Source organism: Hyperolius riggenbachi, chromosome 1 (genome assembly GCF_040937935.1).
Source record: "Hyperolius riggenbachi isolate aHypRig1 chromosome 1, aHypRig1.pri, whole genome shotgun sequence".
Classification (NCBI taxonomy): domain Eukaryota; kingdom Metazoa; phylum Chordata; class Amphibia; order Anura; family Hyperoliidae; genus Hyperolius; species Hyperolius riggenbachi.
In genome coordinates this window covers 326,488,151-326,504,791 of record NC_090646.1, presented here as the reverse complement: position 1 = coordinate 326,504,791, position 16,641 = coordinate 326,488,151, and the positions used below count along the sequence as shown (strand labels likewise).

The window sequence follows — 16,641 nt, the reverse complement described above, 5'->3', positions numbered from 1 at the left end:
CACACTGCAGCATTTGTGTTTTCGATCAATCGCAAATGTGATGCATGCAACGTTTCAGGGGCGATTGGGCTGTGATTCTCGTTCTGTTGAATGGGAATCACAAGTGCAAATCACGCAAAATTGCTGAGCCAAACGCGATCACGGGCAAGCGGGAACTAGCCCTGATCAGTTCACACCTCATCAGTTGTGCAGCGATGCAAGGGGTTCTGTTGTTACAAGGCAGAACATGAAGTGCTTTGTCAAATTGCTCACAGTGATGTGCACAATGTTAATAAATGAAGGAGAACATTGATCAGTTTCTTCTTTGTGTGCATTTCATCACATGCCACTACTAATGTTTTTGGTTGCATCATGTGTACACTATAATGCAGTGCAATGCAATGACAAGTGTAAAACTAGCCTAAGGGTCCTTTTACACATAATGCGTTGGTATGCTTTATTGTACGTTAGTATGCGTTAGTACATGTTGGTATGCAGTTTGTGAAAAAGCTTTCAGTTAAAACGTGTATAGTGGGAACTGTGCCATAGGAAAACATGGACAACATTAATTTGAAAATCAGTTTTCTTTCAGTTATAACTGAGTGCAACTGATTAAGGGCCCATTTCCATTACATGCGGTGCGATGCGGCTACATAGACGCATCGCATCGCGGCTGCACTGTAACCAATGCACGGCAGTGGAACAATTTTCCATTGCGTGCTGGTTATGCGGAGCAGTGCGGAACGATCAGAGAATCTGGAGCATGCTGCAAATTCTCGCACGGCCGCATCTGCCTGCTGTCTCCTCCTATACACTTCCACATCTCCCGCGGAAGTGACGCGAATGGGAACGGTAGTGATGCGTAGCCGCATCGCATCCCTTCAGGCTGCCATTCGCTAGTTGAAACGGGCCCTAAAGGTGGCCATACACGATACAATAAAATGATCTGAGTTTACAGCAATTCGATAAAAAAGATTGGATGTCCCGAAAAATCAAAAGCTTTTTTTTATTTGAGCAAGAATTCCAATTGGATTTCCTGTTTTTATTCAATAAAAGTCGATTGGGAATGGTGGATTTTTCTGATCAATTTTTATGAACATTGCATGGTATGCGGTAGATTGTCAGATTATTAATGTATATACTCCCAAGCAATTTTTTCAGAGTTTCCAATCATTTTTATCACAATTGTGGAAAAATTTAACATATGTGTGTGGTACATTGGTCAGATTTTTGAAATGTTACAATCAGTCAGAAAAATTGATTGCTATTCTTGAATTGAACAGATATTTTTTAAAAACTGTATGGGCGTGTTGCTACCTTTAGTGTAAAAGTGCCCTTACTCTTTAAGTCTCCCATTTCACCCTTTACATGCTTACACTGTCCTGAGTCTATTGGTTTAAACATAATAAGGGCACGACAGGGAAAATCTCTTATATATTCTGCCTATGGATACTATTCTTTATTCATGTTTTTGTACCTTTTGCAGTTCCAGCAAACATCAGAACATGCACTGTTTTCCTGCTCAGTAGTGGATGTTTTCTCACAGCTTAACCAGAGCTTTGAAATCATTAAGAAGCTGGAATGTCCAGATCCACAAATAGTGGGACATTATATGCGCAGATTTGCTAAGGTATACATATGCCATTTTTGCTTTTAAGTATGATCAGATAGCACTTTACAGTAGATAAGGGAAGCCACTATTAGAAATCTGGTGTATAGGGCTTTGCCATTTTAATGTTTGGAACTTACTGCATGTGTATCTCAACATAATTTTCTTAAAGCTATAGCTATGATTCCATTATATAGTTTTTCTAGGTAAGCACAGACTGTAGGTTCAAGAAAGATGTGGTTCATGAACAATGTTTCACCATGTAGAGCAGTTTCTGACCTCAACTTTCATCTGCATATAAATGTTCTCTTTCCCAAAATTAAAGTGGGAGACATTAGTAGTAAGGATGAAATGTTACTGGGGTTCTATTTTCTATCACTTAAAGAGAAACTCCGACCAAGAATTGAACTTAATCCCAATCAGTAGCTGATACCCCCTTTTACATGAGAAATGTATTCCTTTTCACAAACAGACCATCAGGGGGCGCTGTATGACTGATATTGTGGTGAAACCCCTCCCACAAGAAGCTCTGAATACGGAGGTACTTTGGGCAGTTTCCTGTCTGTGAACCTTGTTGCCTTGTGGGAAATAGCTGTTTACAGCTGTTTCCAACAGCCAAAACAGCAAGCAGCAGCTACATCACCTGCCCACAGTAAAAATGTCACCATGTAATAAATGTCAGAATATAAATCAAAGATTTAAAAGATTTTACAATGAGCAAACATTGACTAAATCATTTATACATAATTATTGTAAAAATGAAGCACTTTTTTAGTACATTATTTTCACTGGAGTTCCTCTTTAAGTTCTCTGTGCCACACAGTCTGCATGAAAACATCACTAAGTGCAGGCTGTACCTATGGCAATGTGTCTCATTACCTTGCTTCTGCATGGATGGCACATATTATTAGTAATAATAGGAAGTGCTATATTGTTAAGAAACATATTCGGAGACATGAATTACTATTGCCCCTCTCAGGTGATCTACAGTGGGGTAAGATGTAATTTGGCTTCCAGGTATTGTTGGCAGCCGAATTGTGCTGTTTTTATTGGAATTTGGGCCACGTCATTTGCCCACATTACTTACTGAAAGCCGCTGTAGTCGTAATTCACGTTACGGCCTATGGTCCAAATGTTCTCAGCCGCATGATGCCCTTTTTACCTCACTCAGTACATTCCTTGTGAATTTGTAGTGTGATTTTCATGTTTCTTCATTAATTTTACAGCTTTTCCTGCCTCACCATTCCTTTCCCCTTCCTCTTTTCAGACAATCAGTAATGTCCTCCTCCAATATGCAGAGATCATCTCCAAAGACTTTGCTTCACATTGTTCCAAAGAGAAGAAAGAAGAGAAAGTGGTAATGTTACACAAATATGCAGTGTATTTCCTAGTCACATAGTTAATTAGTTACATGGTTATTACATAATTAGTTACATAGTTATTTGGGTTTAAAAAAGACATCCATTCAAGTTCAACCAGAAAAATAAGGTACAACACTAGCCTGCACCTTCACATATCTTAGTTGATCCAGAGGAAGGTGAAAAACTCATACAAGACATAGTCCAATTAGCCCTTAACCTCTTCGGATAGCAATAGATAAAATCCCTGGATCAACACTGCTGGGAATTACTTAGTAATCATAGCCATGGATGTCTTTCGATGCAACAAAAGTATTTGAGCTTCCTTAGACACAGATATAAAATTTCTCGGGATCAGAGACAGGATGCAAAATTACACCAGGCAGTTTTTTTTCTCTACAATAATCTTTGCACAGGAGTAGGGATGCGCAATGAGATGTTAATAATCCTGAGTTAATTTTATGCAACTTCATGCAGCTTAACCATTTCAGTCTATCTGCACGGATATATCCGTCCAGATATATTGTGCAGCTGCTGCTGCCCTAGGCGCGCGATCGTGCGCTCTCCCGCGCGTGCTCCCGCTGCCTGCCGTTACCGCACTGCTCAGTGAATGGGAATATAATTCCCATTCACCGATCTAAGTCCCCCGCAGAAAAACCGACGCTCTCTAATCAGAGACCGCGATATTTCTGCAAAAAAAAAAACATTCATAGCCATCTTGTAGTTCCTGGTAGCGCAATCGTACGCTCCAGGACTTTTTTGACTGTGGCCATCTTGTGGCCAAATAGTAACCTACACCCACATACATTTTTTTACATTACATACATTATTTTACATTTAAAATTATCTGTTTCCCTCCCATACCAAAAATTACCCAAATACATTTTTTAATAAAAAAATAAATTAAAAAAATTACAATTAAAAAAACAAACAACATAAATAGTTACCTAAGGGTCTGAACTTTTTAAATATACATGTCAAGAGAGTATCTTATTATATTTTTTAAAATTGTAAGCTTGAAAATAGTGATGGACGCAAATTGAAAAAATGCACCTTTATTTCTAAATAAAATATCGGCGCCATAAATATACATGTCAAGAGAGTATCTTATTATATTTTTTAAAATTATAAGCTTGTAAATAGTGATGGATGCAAATTGAAAAAATGCACCTTTATTTTTAAATAAAATATCGGCGCCATAAATTGTGATAGGGACATCATTTAAATGGTGTAATAACCGGGACAAATGGGCAAATAAAATACATGAGTTTTAATTACGGTAGTATGTATTAATTTTAAACTATAATGGCCAAAAACTGAGAAATAATGATTTTTTTCCATTTCTTTCTCAATCTTCCTGTTAAAATGGATTTAGAAAATAATAATAATTCTTAGCAAAATGTACTACCCAAAGAAAGAGTAATTAGTGGTGGAAAAAACAAGATATAGATCAATTAATTGTGATAAGTAGTGATAAAGTTATTGGCGAATGAATGGGAGGTGAACATAGTTCGGATGCATATGATTTTGGACACTGTAGGCTGAAGTGGTTAAAATGTAACCACTTGCCGACTGCTCCACGTCAATTGGCGTGAGCAGTGCGGCAGCCCCAGGACCACTCCACAGCCATTGGCGTAAACTGTCCTTTATGGGGCTAGCAGGAGATCGCGCGCACGCTGCGCGTGCATCTCCTGCTCGGGGGCGGAGCTCCGCCCTGCCCTCAGTCTCCGTGCGGCGATCGCCGCTCGGGAGACTAACTGCTTTGTACAGCGCTGCGATCAGCAGCAGCGCTGTACTGGGGACAGCCGTGTGACACGGCTGTCCCCCTGGAGGGCTCCCAGAAGCCTATGACAGCGGATCGCGTGATTGGCCGGCAGGGGAGAGGGAGGGAGGGAGGGAAAGTAAAACAAAAAATAGTAACGTTTATTTAAAAATAAAACACATAAATATTTATTAAAAAAAAAATAAACAATGTGGGGCCGATCAGACCCCACCAACAGAGAGCTCTGTTGGTGGGGAGAAAAGGAGGGGGGAATCACTTGTGAGCTGAGTTGTACAGGCCTGCAGCTTTGCCTTGAAGCTGCAGTGACCCAATTAAGTAAAAATGGCCTGGTCACTAGGGGGGTCAACACCGCAGTCCTCAAGTGATTAACAAATCAAATGCAGTAGCTTGTTGCAGCTGATTTGTCCACTTCCAAGCTGCATACATTTTCATAAAACTAGCATAAAATTCGCATGAACTCATGAACTAATTGACTATACCTACACAAAACTAATCTATTTTGGATGGTTAATGATTGCTACCTGTCAGTTTGATTAAATAATCAGCTGTCAGGTAATTAATTACCAGCCTTCCAAATCGGATTACTGGAAGCTCCATGGAATACTATGGTTTAGAATATTATGGTTCAGGGTACTTATGGTTCAGGAGTCTGCTTACTGTGGGGAAAGAATGTCCCTAAGGGCCCTTTTCCACCTGCAATCGCTAGCGTTCACGCTGAACGCTAGCGATTGCTGAATCGCAAAACCGGCGATTCCCCCGACGTTTGCGGCCGCGATTTTGCTATGCTATGAACTGCATAGCAAAATCGCGGCAATTATCGCTCCGCCGCGCGTTCGCGTTCCCGACAAAAGCGAATCGCGGTAGTGGAAATGACCTACCGCGATTCCTATGTTAAAAAGCAAACCGTAGCGGTTTGCGGTTTTGCGATTCAGCCAGCGCAAACGCGCAAGTCAGATTTTTTTACTCAGTATACTGCATTATATTATCAGCCATTTGTACCTTAGACAGTAAGCAGGGGCAGGCAAAACCAGTCAGTGGATTGCTGGTTCAGTATCTCAAGTATAATCCACACATCAAATGTATTTAGAAATGTTTGTGAATTATATTTTATGATAAGTTTCTAAGACCACAGGTTAAACTGTGTTTGAATGTCCTACATTTACTTTAGTGAATTTACTTTAGTGAATACTGACTGATCCATACACCATTTCATGTAGCTTAGATTACTTTTTCCCATTTGTTTCTTATCCCCACAGCCATGTATCTTAATGAATAACATCCAGCAGCTCCGGGTCCAGCTGGAGAAAATGTTTGAAGCAATGGGTGGGAAAGAAGTAAGTACTTTAGAAGTTCTGTGCTATCAGTTGCTTAGCTACAGACATGTGCATTTAAGTATTTACATGCTAGTCACATGAGGAGCAACACTGGCAAAGGTATGTTTTGTTTGATGTACTATACAAAAAAGAAATAACTTGCTTCGGAGAAGAAGAAACTACACCGCTGACATCAGAGTAGTGCTAGTTTCCCACTGCATTTTTGCATTTTGTTGCGTTATAAAGTGCACATTATGCAATCAAAATAAACATCTGCAGTGCCGTGTTATGTTACACAGGCAAAGAAACCCGTGTTACAGCTTAAGTGCAGCTTGATTGACAAACATTATGTGTGTCAATGTGTGCAGTTCCTGCAATGCACTCCGTGTCCTTCATTGTAAAAACAGAATTGATTGCATAACAGCTGATGAAGTCTGAACTGTCCATAGAAAAACGCCACGGAGCAATATTCAACATTAATGTTGAATATTGAAAAAAAGGGTCCCAGCGCAGGAAGGATGGGGTTCCTTCTACTGAGGTATCTTTTTTTTCCTGACTTCAGGTACCCTTTAAGCTTCTGTCTGTTCCAGTCTTTTCATGGCCATGTTCACTTCTCTGCATTGTAACAGACCAAGTTATCCTAACATTCATACTATGAAAATACAGAGTGTGTGTTATAATGCATGCATAACACAACACACATAGCACATCCTCCGGAGTTAGCCTTGGGATTCTCATATACGTGGTAATTGAAATTATCCAGTCTTTAACCTATGAGGCACCTTATATGCGGCTAGCAGCATCTATCGGCACTTTATTTGGCCTGAGGGAGTGGGCGAGTTCCCACGAAACACGTTGCCTGTACTTTATAATAAAAATTAAATTCTTACATGAATTGGTCTTCATTGAGGTAAGCCACCTCACATTTTTTTTATTTGAATTTGTTTTTAATGTATTTTATCTTCATTCAGCACCTTTTCCCCTTCATCCTGTGCTTCACCTCCCTTCTGAGAGGGGTGTCATCTACACCTGACCCTTAGTGGTTCCAACCAATCTATAGGTTTTCAGAGTGTGTGTGCCAGAGAGCATCTCTACCTGCCTATTGTGGTTGGTTGCCCTTTTGCAACCCACCTTTGTGAGTATTATGCTATTACTACCTATTCATCTTCAATCTGTTGTGACTTACTGCACTATTTGGTTTCCCATTGTCTCTGTGCTTCTTTCTTTTGGGTGTCAGTCTTCACCCCCAACTACCGCTCTTTTTAACTTTGAGGTGTAGCAATTGATGTAGTAAGCTAAATCAAGCTAAAGTTGTATGTAAACAACTATTTAAATTGCAAAACAATCAAAGCCCGGGTCTTAGTGCTCTTGCACACTGGAGAACACTTGCACAAACGCAATTTCATACTCACGTTCCCAGCACATGGCATGCATGACAGTGAACTATGGTGGCTCCAACACAATGATCCCAGTGGGAATTAAGACACAGGGATAGCAGCCGACACTGGACAATACATCATAGATCAATACATGCGACCATGCTCTTGGCTTTTTTTTACATACTCTGCTCTTAGGTATTGTATTACATTGCTTTTAAGCATTTGAGCGTACATTTAAACACATTATTGATTCCTCATTGCAGTTGGGGCTTTCATCTTTACTTAATTTAATGTTTCTGTATTTTCTGTTTGAATTTATAGTTGGATCCAGAAACAAGTGACATCCTCAAAGAACTACAAGTAAAATTAAACAATGTTTTGGATGAACTTAGCAGAATTTTTGCCACAAGGTAAGAATGAATACAGCACATACAGCACCATTATTTTGCTCTTATTTTTATCTTGTAGGCAAATGTAAAAACTTAAGACACAGGAGCCCATATGCAATTCACTTTTTCTCCAGAGTTATCTCCTAGGAGATAATTTTCATATTCTCTTTAAAATAACTTTAAACATTTTACAATTGAAAAAGTGTCCAAAAGTTGGTGAAAAAGTACTATCAAAATTATAGTATTTAGTATTTTCTTAGTATTTTCTTGCTTGCTGGTGGTTTAAAGGGCCTTTTTTTAACAAGGTGTGAAATTATCACCTAGCAGAGAATTCAGGGGGAAAAGTGAATTACAAATGGACCCGCAGCTAGGTGATATTTTCACATCTTAATAAAATGCCTTTTTCTTGTAATAAAGATTTTAATTGAAAACATAACATAAATACATGCAAACAACTGATAGTCAGTTAGACATCATATACAACTTGAAATGTCTTAAGTAGTGTTGATCGAACCGTGCTCGACAATATTCGTTATTCCCCGTTCGGGTTCGAGTCGAACACAGCCGAACACTGCATGGTGGTCGTGACGATGCTCGAACTCCTCCCCCCTACTGTGATTGGCCGAGCGTGCACCGAACTTGGCCGAGCGTGCACCAAACTTGGCCGAGCGGTCACCCGAACGCGCGTCTCGCGCTGTGATTGGCCGAGCGGGTCACGTGGTTCGGGACAATAAATACCCGAACGCGCATTATCAACGCCATTTGCTTTGGGGTTTAGCTTTGGGTAGGTAGGAGGAAGCGGCTGCGTAGCGCACTTCCAGCCAGGCCAGCCACAGGTCCCTGGCCCCCAGCCTCACCGCTGACAGTAGCACCCACATGGCCTCTGCCTCACACAGCACTGCTGCAGCCACAGAGGACAGAGCCTCTGCCTCACCGCTGACAGCAGCACCCAGCCACCCACAAAGCCCCTGCCTCACCACTGCCAGCCAAGCCAGCCACAGGGCCCTATCCTCAACGCTGACAGCACCCACAGGGCCTCTGACTCACCACTGCGGCAGGCACTGCCAGCAGCAGTGTTTCACCAAAAGACAGTACTTTCAGTGGTAGGTGGGATCAGTTGTCTCCGAAAAAACACACTGTATTGCAAATAATTTTGTCTTAGTGTTGCACCAAAAGACAGTACTGTCAGTGGCAGGTGGGATCAGTTGTCTCCAAAAAACACACTGTATTTCAAATAATTTTATCTTAGTGTTTCACCAAAAGACAGTACTTTCAGTGGCAGGTGGGATCAGTTGTCTCCAAAAAACATGAGATGACTCAAAAATCAATCAATCAATCAATCAATCAATCAATCTCTCTCTCTCTCTCTCTCATCCATTTGTATCATCCTGTAGGGAATTGCAGTTTTTAAAGAGAACCCGAGGTGGGAATTACTTTTACTATTGGGGCACAGAGGCTGGTTGTGCGCACTAAGACCAGCCTCTGTTGCCCCATCGTGTGCCTCCATGTCCCCCCTGCTCGCCGCTATACCCCCCGCATTGCTGGCGACATGCAGCGTGTCGCCAGCTCAATGTTTACCTTGCGCTGTCTGTCAGCGCCGCTCCCCCGCCTCCTCCGCATCGGCGCCACCCGCCGCGTCACTTCCCTCCTATCAGCGGGAGGGAAGGGACACGGGCGGGTGCGCCGATGCGGAGGAGGCAGGGGAGCAGCGCTGACTGACAGCGCAAGGTAAACATTGAGCTGGCGACACGCTGCGTGTCGCCAGCAATGCGGGGGGTATAGCGGCGAGCAGGGGGGACATGGAGACACACGATGGGGCAACAGAGGCTGGTCTTAGTGCGCACAACCAGCCTCTGTGCCCCAATAGTAAAAGTAATTCCCACCTCGGGTTCTCTTTAAAAGCCAGCTTACATACCTTAGCCAGGATTTGAACCCAGGTCTCAGTGTGTAGTAGGTATCTGTCTTACCCCCTAGACCACCAACCACACTACATGCTAAAGCTGGCCTAGCATGTACCATTATGATCAATTCAATAGAAAAAGTAGCATGATTAAGGATTTGTACTTTTGTAAAAGCCAGCTTACATACCTTAGCCAGGATTTGAACCCAGGTCTCAGTGTGTAGTAGGTATCTGACTTACCCCATAGACCATAAACCACACTACATGCAAAAGCCGGCCTAGCATGTACCATTATGACCAATCCAATAGAAAAAGTAGCATGAATGGACACTTTGCTAAGAGGTCGGTAAAGTCAGCTGTTTTGAGCATTACTGCATGCGGGAATGCTTTATGAATAGAGGCCAATGGGCTTGATTCACAGCTAACTTAGTTAGCACGCCTAAAAGCTTTGGGCATGCTAACTACAGTGCTAAGTAGTTAGCACAGCCAAAGGTTTTAGTTAGCGTGCACAATGTTTAGCGGTGCACGGTGCACCAATAAGGTCGCACCAGGGGCAACATTATAGGCACACCCAATGTGACGTTTTAGACACATCCGGTGCAACATTATCTTACTTAGCAGTCAGCACGCGAAGTTTAGCGCACCATAAGTTACTATGGGCTTTTAGGGCGTGCTAACTAAGTTAGCACTGCTTTGTGAATTGAGCCCATTGCATGTTTTGCGGGCTTGCGGCAAACAGCAAAACACAGTTATACAGGCTATTAAAGTAAATACCCTTGCAGGGGAAACGTGTGCTTTGCATTCATGTTTTTTTTGCAATTTACAAACGCACAGTTTTCTGCTTTTTCCCACACACTCACATACAGTACATGTCGCCACAAATGCATAAATGGAGAAATGTATATAGAAAAATTTACACGTTTAACGCAAACGCAAAATCCAAACAGAAACGGGGAAAATGGCCCTGCCTAAGCCTGCACCTATTCAGTGCAGAGACCTTGGCCAAGACTCGATAACACTGCTACTACCTACTACCTACTATGATTAAGGATTTGTACTTTTTCAAAAGCCAGCTTACATACCTTGGCTGGGATTTGCTACTTTTTCTATTGGATTGATCATAATGGTACATGCTAGGCCAGCTTTAGCATGTAGTGTGGTTGGTGGTCTAGGGGGTAAGACAAATACCTACTACACACTGAGACCTGGGTTCATATCCTGGCTAAGGTATGTAAGCTGACTTTTAAAAAAGTAAAAAATCTTTAATCATGCTACTTTTTCTATTGAATTGATCATAATGGTACATGCTAGGCCAGCTTTAGCATGTAGTGTGAGAGAGAGAGATAGAGAGAGAGAGAGAGAGAGAGATTTTTAAAAAAATTCTGACGGCATTCGGAATTCCGCAGAACTTCATTAAATCCGGCAGAATTTTATAGCAACGGAATTTATCAGTGACAGAATCCGTGAATTCCGGCGGAACGGAATTTGTTGGTTCCGATCATCCCTGACAGGGATTTGTTAAAATCTAAGATTGCTCTCCAGAAGGTTTTTATACACACACATTGCCACCAGGTATGAAGATAGGACCCTACATGCAACTGGCATCTCCAAAATGTGTCGGTTTCACTTGGTTTGTACTTGGCAGTCTGAGTGGGGCACCCATACCATCTTGCCATGATCCTATAATTACGTTCCTGAAAGGCCGCAGATATGGTGGACTTGTACGTTAAACTAAATATTTTTCCCACTGCTCTCCTTCCAGCTCGTACCTGAAGTCCAAGTTCCACTTAGATGTTGTATGAAGTAACCGAGTAGTGCTAATTGGGCAAATAGTTCAGGACTGAGATCATTAAGTCTATGGACAGTGATAGAGAGTATAAAATGACATTTCTGTGAATATCTGACCTGGGGGTCATAGATCTGTAAAATCTCCTGATCTGTCTTCACAGAAGCCAGTTGATCTCAGATCTATTGTCCGGGTCAATTAATGAAAGTGCCATTCAAGTTTTTATGTAAACCTGATTCGAGACCCCCTTTGATTTACCCTCTGGGTTAGTACTGTAATACCATCTATTAGACCAATTTGATTGAAAGCATGGAACTGCGTTTGATCTAAAATGTGTTTTGTGCAATGCTAAGATTGAGGTCTTTTGATTATGAAAATGGAACAGAACCTGTGAGTGTTTCTGGGGTGTATTTGTGTTATATGAAACAACTGAGCACTCAGCCATCAGGTCTAAGAGTAAGATTTAGAACCAGTATTGTCTGCCTTAAAGTGAACCAGAGATGAAGCACCGTCATGTATTTTACCATATATATCAGTGGGAACATTAGAGAAAACACCTACCCTGCTCTCTGTTTCATCCTTCACTGCTCAGCCTACTTGTTATCAGCCCTGATAAAATCCCCAACTGAGCATTCAGTCTGGCTTTGCTATGATGACTCAGCTATAATGATTCCTGAGCAGAGCCAGAAGGGGGCAGGCTTGGGCTTGAAAAGACATCACAGAAGAAAGACTCAGCTATAATGATTCCTGAGCAAAGCCAGACTGAATGTTCAGTGCAGGATTTTATTAGGGCTGATAAGAAGCAGGCTGAACAGTGAAGAATGAAACAGAGAGCAGGGTAGGTGTATTCTCTAATGTTCCCACTGATATATATGGTAAATTACATGAGGGTGCTTCGTCTCTGGTTCACTTTAAGTGAGAATACTGGGATGACATTTAATATCCAGGTGGGAGAGTGTAGCATAGCAAAAGAGCAGAAGATAGAAATGGAAGAAAACAATACAGAAACAAGACAGGTATATAAATACCAAATCTCCAGTTTCCATGTCGATAATCAGACTTCATCTTTGCCACAGCAAGAATGCTATCAGTAGGGACCCTAACAGTAGCTCTGATTAGTTAGAGGTGGAGACGCATGCCAAGTGAACAGAGTTCTCCTGCAGAACCATCAGAAAACAAGCAGTTGCCACATTTAAATCTACAGTTTTACAGGCAGCCTTGTTAAACGTTATGATTTTCCTGTATAAATTGTTGGCTGTTACGATAAAAAATGTCAGTTAAATATATCATATAAGAGAGAGACACAGTGATATTTGAGAAGTGAAATGAAGTTTATTGGATTTACAGAAAGTGTGCAATAATTGTTTAGACGAAATTAGGTAGGTGCATAAATTTGGGCACCACAAAAAAGAAATGAAATCAATATTTAGTAGATCCTCCTTTTGCAGAAATTACAGCCTTTAAACGCTTCTTGTAGGTTCCAATGAGGGTCTGGATTCTGGTTGAAGGTATTTTGGACCATTCCTCTTAACAAAACATCTCTAGTTCATCAGGTTTAATGGCTTCCGAGCATGGACAGCTCTCTTTAATTCACACCACAGATTTTCAATTCTATTCAGGTCTGCGGACTGAGATGGCCATTCCAGAACGCTGTACCTGTTCCTCTGCATGAATGCCTTAGTGGATTTTGAGCAGTGTTTAGGGTCGTTGTCTTGTTGAAAGATCCAGCCCCGGCGCAGCTCTAGCTTTGTCACTGATTCGTGGACATTGGTCTCCAGAATCTGCTAATACTGAGTGGAATCCATGCGTCCCTCAACTTTGACAAGATTCCCAGTCCCTGCATTAGCCACACAGCCCCACAGCATGATGGAGCCACCACCATATTTTACTGTAGGTAGCAGGTGTTTTTCTTGGAATGCTGTGCTGTGTCACCTCCAGTGACGGGGCGGACACAGTGTGGTCTGAGAAATACATGACAGGAGCGAGAGAAGGGGAGAGAAGCTCTCGGCTCCTGTTACATCCTATTGGCGGGCATAGTACTAGCAGATACACAGGACAGGAGTGAGACGCTCTCGGCTCCTCTTATCTACATAGCATCACCAATTACAGGCATTATCAATTACTAAGGCTGCGCGAGTGAGTTACAGATCGTGGGGGCAGGAGAGGCTTCAGTACATTTTTATTCTCAGCGAGGTCACCGACAAAAATATATACAGAGTCTTTCATTTATATTACTTTTACACCCATTGCAATGTTGCCACAAAACTATGTATATTTCAATAGTATTCCTTTAATGTTACTTAAGAGCTTTGTATCGCCACTACATTATGGAGTCTAACATATAAGATTGTTGCAGGGTATTTACTAAGCAGTCCCACTCAACCAGGAATAATCCACCGTTGTGGTGAAAATGTAAATGACAGTACCTGCATCCAGTCTACAAAGAGCAGAATGTCACCTCTTAAGTGATGGTCCAGTCCGGCTCTGACTGTGTGGCAAGGATCTCTAGTGTCAGCGGCCACACAGTCAGAGCGGGACTGGACCATCACTTAGGAGGTGACATTCTAACTTTGTAGACTGGATGCAGGTACTGTCATTTACATTTTCACCACAACGGTGGATTATTCCTGGTTGAGTCGGACTTATGGAATTGAATATTTTAAAGCACTGGGTTCTCCAGTTTGTTACTACAACTGTGCCAAGTTTGGGGATACTGGCTTTATTATTGTGAGAATGGTAGCCTTTTACATTTTGTCCATGGATGTGAATGGGTGAAATCTGATTGGCTGTTCTTGGTTCCTGAAATTGAATATTTTAAAGTGCCGGGTTCTCCAGTTTGTTACTATTGACTTCCACGATAGGACTTGAGAACTGACCCTGAGTTTTAACCCAGGCTGCTTCTTTGTTCATTGGTGCACCACTGCTCTGTTTTTTTAATCAAACTTGGCACAGTTGGTCACTTGGTGAGTATTTGGCTGCATTAGACTGTTTGCACATGCTCAGTAATGTTGTTGTTGTTTTTTTTTCTTTTAAATGTGCCGCATGTGCCGTTTTCGCTCGAGCCGTATGCGTCAAAAAGTACGCATCACGTACGCATCAAGAGACGCATAACGCAGTTGAATGTAACGTCCAACTTCAAAGCTAACATGCGTTGCGTTAGGGGCACGTTATGCAACCTTAACGTCGCATCAAATGCAACGTCTTAGTGTGAAAGAGCCCTTAAACTTTATTTTGTGTTCCATTTACCTTAATTTTCCAGCACTATAGACATTCCAAATGCTTTCAGATACATTGGATAAAATGATGACTGCTTAGTAAATACCCAAGCTATGTTATGTGATTTCATTCAGCATTTTAACATGTCCTTTTGTATGTATTCCAGCTTCCAGCCTCACATTGAGGAATGTGTTAAACAGATGGGAGACATTCTGAGCCAGGTTAAAGGGACCGGAAATGTTCCTGCCAGTAATTGCAGCAGTGTGGCTCAGGATGCTGACAATGTATTACAGCCCATACTGGACCCACTAGACAGCAAGTAAGAAGGAAATCATATTGAACCGCATAAGATATACTATAAACGATTATAATGAGTAATAGAAAACGTTATATAACTTCAAGCTTGAGCGATAATAAGGCCAGGTGTATCAGGGGAAATAGTCAGAACATAGCAACAAATTAGGCTTTTAAATTTGTCTTCAGGCAAGTATGTATATATATATATATATATATATATATATATATATATATATATATATATATATATATATATACATACACCCTCTTTCAAACTTTGCTATTAATTTTTGCATTGCTGCCTTACTTATATTAGAGCATGGGGCACTAGCGAAACATTGTAAAATGTAAAAGCCATATGTACACATACATACACATGTCCCAGAGTAAATGCGCTGTAATATTTTTTTTATTTCCTGTGAAGCCATTACTTACAATAGATATTATAGTCTGACAGATGGGAATCTCTTACCATAAGGATTTGGATTAGTCAATCTCCTCATGGGAGATTCTCAAAGTTTCTTTTAACTGTTTTCAAAGCACTCCCTGAAAGCATCTATACAAATATGCGAGGCTGGCTGCCTACTCACGTTCACACTGTTCTGGCAGTTGAACTTTACCCCTGCCATTAAAGGTGTGCTTTAAAAAATAAAAGAGATCCTTAAAGTGTGCTTGAAGGGAAAAGTGCCCATAGGGGGTACTCTCCTCAGGAGTGGGAAGCCTCTGGATAATAAAGGGGTTTCCTTTGTCCTCCTCACCTGAGGGCATCCAGTGCTCAGACCCCCCAAAATCTACTTGTTGTGAGCATCATGCAGGCGCAATATCAGCTTCCCGCTCTAGCTCCGGTTGAAGTAGCCGAGCCCGATCGGGTCCGCTCTACTGTGCAGGACCAGCTGACTATGCAGTAGAGTGGACCTGATCGTACTTAGCTATTTCCACCTGAGCCCAAGTGGGAAGCTGATACTGCACCTGTGCAGGCAGGTAGGTGTAAATATTATGGTGACTGTTTCTCAGGGGCAGTCAGCGCTGGATCGGGGCTGCATATGAGGACAGGGGAAGCCTCATTAGGATCCATAGGCTTCCCCCTTTTGGGGTATCGTATCTGATTTTTTTTTTTAATTAAAGTCACAGGTGTCCTTTAAAATTCCCCCTGATGAAATTAACTAGTCCAAAACCTATGTCAGGCTTGTCTGGTTACTTACTATCAGTCAGGCTGTATGCCCATATGTCTGACCTATAACCCAGCCCTAACGCCTGCGGAAACTCAATTATACAACAATAAATTGAGCAACATTGACATCTGATAAATTTATAAATACGGTAACATACGCATATTTTAACATTCAAACTCCCGTGAAATATGCACAATAGAAATAACATGTTAGGGTAAACTAACACAATATGAAAATACAACAGTATAACATAAAAGCAAAAACAATGAAAGTATGTTCTAGTCCCTCAATCTTATTTACTAGTGGGTCAGAATAAAGCTTTTAAATTTATTATAACAAGAAGCATTATATTTTGGATTAGCATAGATACCTCTCTTAACCACTTCAGGATCACAGGTTTTTCCCCTTAAAAACCAAAACAACTTTCACATTTCAGCGCTCCTCCCATTCATTCAGCGAT

General features: G+C 41.5%; 1 protein-coding gene across 13 annotated transcripts in view; it reads left to right on the top strand.

The window, feature by feature from the left end:
- The window catches only part of UNC13A (unc-13 homolog A), a 384,964-nt gene that overhangs the window by 261,812 nt on the left and 106,511 nt on the right, over nucleotides 1-16,641 (top strand). For all 13 annotated transcript variants that reach the window (XM_068233882.1, XM_068233881.1, XM_068233874.1 and 10 more), the window contains 5 exons: nucleotides 1,466-1,609; nucleotides 2,856-2,945; nucleotides 5,986-6,063; nucleotides 7,743-7,831; nucleotides 14,879-15,031. In XM_068233882.1, coding sequence (XP_068089983.1) covers nucleotides 1,466-1,609; nucleotides 2,856-2,945; nucleotides 5,986-6,063; nucleotides 7,743-7,831; nucleotides 14,879-15,031 — 554 coding nt within the window. The remainder of the gene's footprint in view (nucleotides 1-1,465; nucleotides 1,610-2,855; nucleotides 2,946-5,985; nucleotides 6,064-7,742; nucleotides 7,832-14,878; nucleotides 15,032-16,641) is intronic.